Source organism: Lactuca serriola, chromosome 3 (genome assembly GCF_051521515.1).
Source record: "Lactuca serriola cultivar US96UC23 chromosome 3, Lser_US96UC23_V15, whole genome shotgun sequence".
In the NCBI taxonomy this organism is placed as follows: Eukaryota; Viridiplantae; Streptophyta; class Magnoliopsida; order Asterales; family Asteraceae; genus Lactuca; species Lactuca serriola.
Window position 1 is genome coordinate 191,985,354 of NC_136410.1, and position 5,736 is coordinate 191,991,089.

General features: G+C 31.6%; 1 protein-coding gene across 1 annotated transcript; it reads right to left on the reverse strand.

Annotated features, from left to right (window-relative positions):
• Window positions 1–2,325: 2,325 nt before the first annotated feature.
• LOC145095945 (protein FAR1-RELATED SEQUENCE 6-like) lies at window positions 2,326–5,520 on the reverse strand. The gene is made up of 7 exons (XM_079033751.1): window positions 5,482–5,520; window positions 4,599–4,604; window positions 4,322–4,545; window positions 3,651–4,188; window positions 3,002–3,195; window positions 2,507–2,939; window positions 2,326–2,442 (listed from the first exon to the last, which is right to left on the reverse strand). Exons 1-7 carry the CDS (start codon window positions 5,518–5,520, stop codon window positions 2,326–2,328), a joined length of 1,551 nt encoding a protein of 516 aa, XP_078889877.1.
• Between the last annotated feature and the right edge of the window lie 216 nt (window positions 5,521–5,736).

The window sequence follows — 5,736 nt, forward strand, 5'->3', positions numbered from 1 at the left end:
TGTTTATTCCATGTCATTAAATATAATGTCATGTCATTTGCCAACTAATTGTATACCTAATGAACCTAGTTGCCTCTAATGACAATTGAACAAAAACGTAAGTTCATTGTGTTTTTTTAGACAAGGTTAAGTGCGTTGGATTTTTCTTAACACGCAAAATATGATTGAGGTTTTTTGAACGGTTTTGAACTTCGTTGGTCTTACAAGTTGTTTTTCTGATATTTAATTCCACGTCATAAGCTATGTCATTCGTTCACTTTCATTAGCCGATTGACCCTAACGAGAATTGAACAAAAGTGTAAATTAGTTGAGTTTTTTTAGAAAAAAGATGTTAGGTTCGTTGGGTTTTCTTGAACAAACAAAACATAATTGTGGTTTTTTAAACGATTTGAAAACTTCGGTGGGCTTATAAGTCATTTTTCTGGTGGTGTTACGGTGGGGGATTTCATATGTTGTATTCTATATCCTATAACGTATCATGTAAATAAGAATAAAGAAAGGTGTGGTCGTGTAGTGGTTGGTTGGTCTAGTGGATGGTTTTCACAAGATAGTAAACAATGAAGAGCATGACAGCGGTTTAGATTTCTAGAGTGAGGAATAGAGATAATGGACAATTTTTAAGGAAATAAAAAAATAAAGTGGGGAAATTTTTTGGAAAGCAAAAAAGAAAAGTGGAAATTTTGGGGACTTTGAAAATTTGAGAAATTTAGAAGTTAGAAAAATCAAATTTTAAAAAAGTGTTTGATTTTGAAAAGAGAAATTAAATTACCTTCTACTATTTCTTCCTACTAATATGCCTACCCACTATAATCATGACACATGTCATCCTCTTATTTTTTTCATCGATATCTTCCATTATCTTCTACATTTTATTGATCTTTAATTGACACCTCCACTCGCTTCTACTCATCTTCAATCGTTATTGATCTTCAATCTACACCCCTACTTGCTTCTATTGATCTTCAATCACTGTTGATCTTCAATCGACACCCTCAATCGTTGCCTCTTAGTCTTAAATTGACATCGCCAATCGATACAGATTTATCATCAGCACAAGGGGAGCGATTGATACTCCGATTCGGTTGTTGTTGACAGGTTAGATTCTGATTGGAATGCATCGAACCTTGTATTGATCCACTCGAGGTTTCTGTGGAATTCCACTGTGTATTTTGGTAGAACTGTTGCCTGTGTAATTTGAAGAATGCAGTAAAACCCATAAACGAAGATCAAATAAAACATTTTTTTGAAGACCAACAAGGAGTAAATCAATTTGTTGATTTTTAGCCATAAGTTTATCGAAATTTAAATGTTATTATCCATAAACGGAATTTGAAGGAGATATTGTATGACATTTTTTTTACCAATTGAATGAGTTTGCTGGTGCCAATATTTTTCTGTTGATATAATCTGGAAACTAATTTGCAATTGAATATTCAATCGTTCATGATGTCATGGAATGTGTGTATCACATAATTTTTGGTCTCGCTTTATCAAGCTTAAATGTTTGGAGGAACTTGTGCAGATGGCTACAAAACCACTTATAACCGCTGCAATAGCATTGACAAAGAAGGAAATGGACATGGTCATTAGGCAGAAACAACACACCATTTGGGTTCAATATCAATTATTGTATTAAACTAAGCTCATGTATCTATTCTTTGTTAGAGATAGCATTGGTTTTGTTACTTTTCCTGTTAAGTATCAATGTGTTGTGTTTTGACCTTTCAAAGGGGATATCTTGGTAGTTGTTGTCACTATGGGTAACAAGGTCATATACTTGATCTAGAAAGTGTTTTTGTGTCAAACAAAGTTCAATGTATCTATTCTTTCTTCTAGATGATATTATTAAAATGTCCATTAGTTTCATTTCTCATATGGACACAAATGCCCCTGTATTGTATTTTGTAAACCGGGACAAAAATGGCCAAAGGTTTCATTTTGTTAAATATTTTGACATAAATGCCCCTCTATTTGGAACTCCTTTTTGTAATTTGTCCCACTTTTTACTTTGAAAGTGCATTGCTATTCTTCATTCAATTTTTAAAGTGCATTGCTATTTTTGGTTCCATTTGTATGTATCATGTAAAACTCTATTGGTATGCATCATAGGAAACTTAAGAAAAGTACACATTGCAACATCTTTTGAACCTCCAAGAAATAAAATCATAATTATTCCAAAAATGACCAATTTGCCTTTTATTTTGAAACCAAGAAATCTAATTCTTAATACTTTCACAATCCCAATCGGTTCTTTCAAAATAACTAATCTAAAAATAACTAAAACTGAAAATCAGTCTTTTCCTCATATTCATCGGTCTTTCTTGTTCAAACTGGTGCATTAAGATCAAATTGGTAGTTCGGCTCATCATTATAGGAAATTTCTCCATGCTCACGACTTGGACCCATTGGATCTTTTTGTATGTTATCCGTTTTTTCAAGTACCTAAAAAAACACAGTTATTAAAAACTATATTAAACAAAAAAATTCTAAATAGATAAAATATTACATTTTTCTTTCTATTCTTCTTCATAACCCGTTCTGCTCTAGATTCTTTTCTCTTGGATGGTGGAGAACCTTTACTACGTACTTGCAAGGGTGGTAACAATTTTTTAGTCAAGTCTAGAACACAAACATCTTCAACTATCCAATTTACGTTACTACTACAACCCCAAAACGAATCATCATTTAACTTTTCTTTAGCCATATATATACAATTTACCACGTATTCATACTTTTCGTGAGAATTAGCAATATGCGCAACCTCATAAAAGTTGCAACACAAGTAGTCAGACTGTTTAGCATTTTCACCACTCATCAAATCTTCATAACAATTTATCACCGAGTAGTGTCCATGGTTCACATCCCTCCTCCTTTGAGACAAAATAAATTGTGGATGAATTTCTTTAACATCCTTCTCAATCAATATCTTCACCATATGCCTAAAAATAATTCCGTGAAACTCAAACGAATGACAAGAACATTGTACATCAAATGCAATTACATCATACCTAACGGCATAAACAATTCTTTTTTTTTTTTTAAATCTCCATGTTTCCCTTCGATAATATCTATGACACGAAACACATATTGTGCACCATCCACTTTGACCAATAAAAAATTGCAAAACAACATACCCCGTAACTCATCTTGAAACAACTTAAAAATTGCATTTGTGTACGCCTCCTGAAACTGCCTCTAAAAAAAACCCAGTTACTAACTTATATGAAGAATTAAGAGGCTCAAAATCAGCCTTATTTTCTTTCTCAATTTTGCTTTTTAGCGCATTGTCATATTGCTCAACAAATTGTCGTAATGATGTTTTAGAATTAACATACGCATAAAAAAAAGCATTCATGCTTTCACTTCGTTGTGTGGTAGACATCCCTGCCCAAAAGTTTACTTTTACATATATCGACACCCAACGACTTCGATCGTTGAATAAAGAGCATAACCACTCATTTTTTTCAAATCTATGTTTTTCAACCAACTTGCACCACCCATCTTCAAACTTTTGAGTGTCCGTAGACTCATACACAAGGGTTTTTTGGAGTCTTCTTTATTACTTTATATTGATCCAACCTACTTAATTTTTTAGGAATCTTTTTCATAATATGCCAAAGACAAAGACGATGATGAGATTCGGGGAATACCTGTGCCACAGCTCCTTGCATTGACCGACATTGATCTGTTATTATTGCTTTTGGTGCCCTTCCATTCATGCATTCTAACCATGACTTGAATAACCATACATATGTTTTTGTATGCTCTCGAGAAAGCAAACCACATCCAAATAAGATAGATTGTCCATGGTGATTTACTCCAACAAAAGGTGCAAACGACATATTATATTTGTTCATCAAATATGTGCTTTCAAATGAAATAACATCTCCGAATGACTCGTAGGCTGCCCTAGACCTTGCATCTGCCCAAAATACATTTTGCATATGACCTTCATCATCCATGTCAATCACGTAGAAAAAATTTGAACTTCTTTTTTGCATACGGACAAAATAATTACGAAGTGCCTCAGCATCCCCTTGTCCAAATCTTAGTTGTCTTACTTTTGCAATGTAAGATCTACAATCTATCTCGCTAAATGGCAAATTGTCATACCCTTTTGCTTCAACAAGTAACGAATGAAAACTTTTGTTGCATGGAATTCCAGCATAATCATTCAACTCAAGTCTTCTATTGGCATATGTTCAAGAAAAACACGAGAGATAGTACATCTTTCATCACCATATGCAATTACACAAATTTTTGCTTGACAATTTGTTTTAGAAGACTTTAGATATGGTTTGTTTGTCTTAGGCTCATATACACCTCCTCTGGAACATCTGAGTAGTATGTTGTGGCAATACATTTTTTTGTTCTTGTACTAGCTTTCCGTACACCAAATCCAATCTGGTATGTGTATTTATTAAAGTAATCTTCAAGTTCGTTTTCTGAATCAAACATCATTCCAACTTTAGGAATGTTTTCATCTTGAGGATTGAGAATTGTATCCCCTTCACCTAAATCCGCATCCTCCATACTGATCAAAGACTATATCAACAATAAAACAAAGATTTTATTAACAACAAACCAACTAATCAAACCAAAGACTGTTTCAACAATAAAATAAAAATTGTATTAACAATAAAGAAGATAATCATACCAGCGGGGCAGCGATAATGTAAAAAAAAAAATTACATGTTGCCTTACTTTTTGTTCTATGATGGCTATGGATGTCGATGTCGATGTCAATGTGTGCAACAGAGAAAAACGAGAACAATCAGATGAGGAGAATCAAACGAGAATAGGATTGGAGCCGTATGGAAGAAACTAGTTACATGATTTTACTTCTTGTTGTTTATGTGAATCTTATTTTTTTTTTTTAATTTTCAATTACCTCATTAAGAGTATTATAGGGATATCAACTAAAATTAAATGGAATTAAAAAATGATGACATATGTCATGATTCTAATGGGTAGGCATATTAGTAGAAGAAATAGGAGGAGGTAATTTAATTTCTCTTTGGAAAACTATGACCACTTTTTACTCACGCAATTAATAAAAGTTGTGACTAATTCTTTTACATTTTTTTTAATATTTAACTGTGACTATAGAACATTTATAATGATATGTTTTTTTTTCCTTTTATCGTTAGTATTTTCAACTTTACGGCACACACATAAATAATTAAGTTACTATCATAAAATACTTTTAGTTACAGATGATTTTTTAATCAGTGATAAGAAGGTACTTATAAGCACATATTTTATTTTTCTTTTATTGTAAATATTTTTATTTTTAGAAATACATAAATAACTTTAAACGTGACAATTGATGACATTTTGTTATAATAATCGTTTGTCACACTTGTTATATAAAACAGTGAATAAAAATGTGAACATAGTTTACAATGGTGAACGCTTTAGCTAATATTTGACTAAAACATTACAAAGATTTAGTTAATGACTTTTAATGACATAATTCACCAAAACCATGACAACACTGTTCCGGTCACCATATGCCATTTTAGTATTGGTGACATAATAAATGTTTTGCATTGGGTTTTTGATATTTTTTTAACAAAATGTTCGAAAAAAACTTCATTTGGAATATTTTTAATTTTTAATTTAAGACAAAAAAAAAACACTTTAAATAAAGTAGTTAATAGTTTTTGAAATCTTTTATTTTTAGTTTTTATTTAATTTAATATATTTAAAAACAAACAATTATTTTTACCAATC

What these genes read in the sequence shown, in the direction of transcription:
- LOC145095945 (XM_079033751.1), bottom strand. Translation starts at nt 5,520, where the DNA reads ATGGCATATGGTGACCGGAACAGTGTTGTCATGGTTTTG. An exon ending in TGCAAGGAGCTGTGGCACAG is followed by an intron (nt 3,196 to 3,650) that starts GTATTCCCCGAA and finishes GGTTTTTTTTAG; the next exon opens with AGGCAGTTTCAGGAGGCGTA. An exon ending in TTTATGCCGTTAGGTATGAT is followed by an intron (nt 2,940 to 3,001) that starts GTAATTGCATTT and finishes AATTATTTTTAG; the next exon opens with GCATATGGTGAAGATATTGA.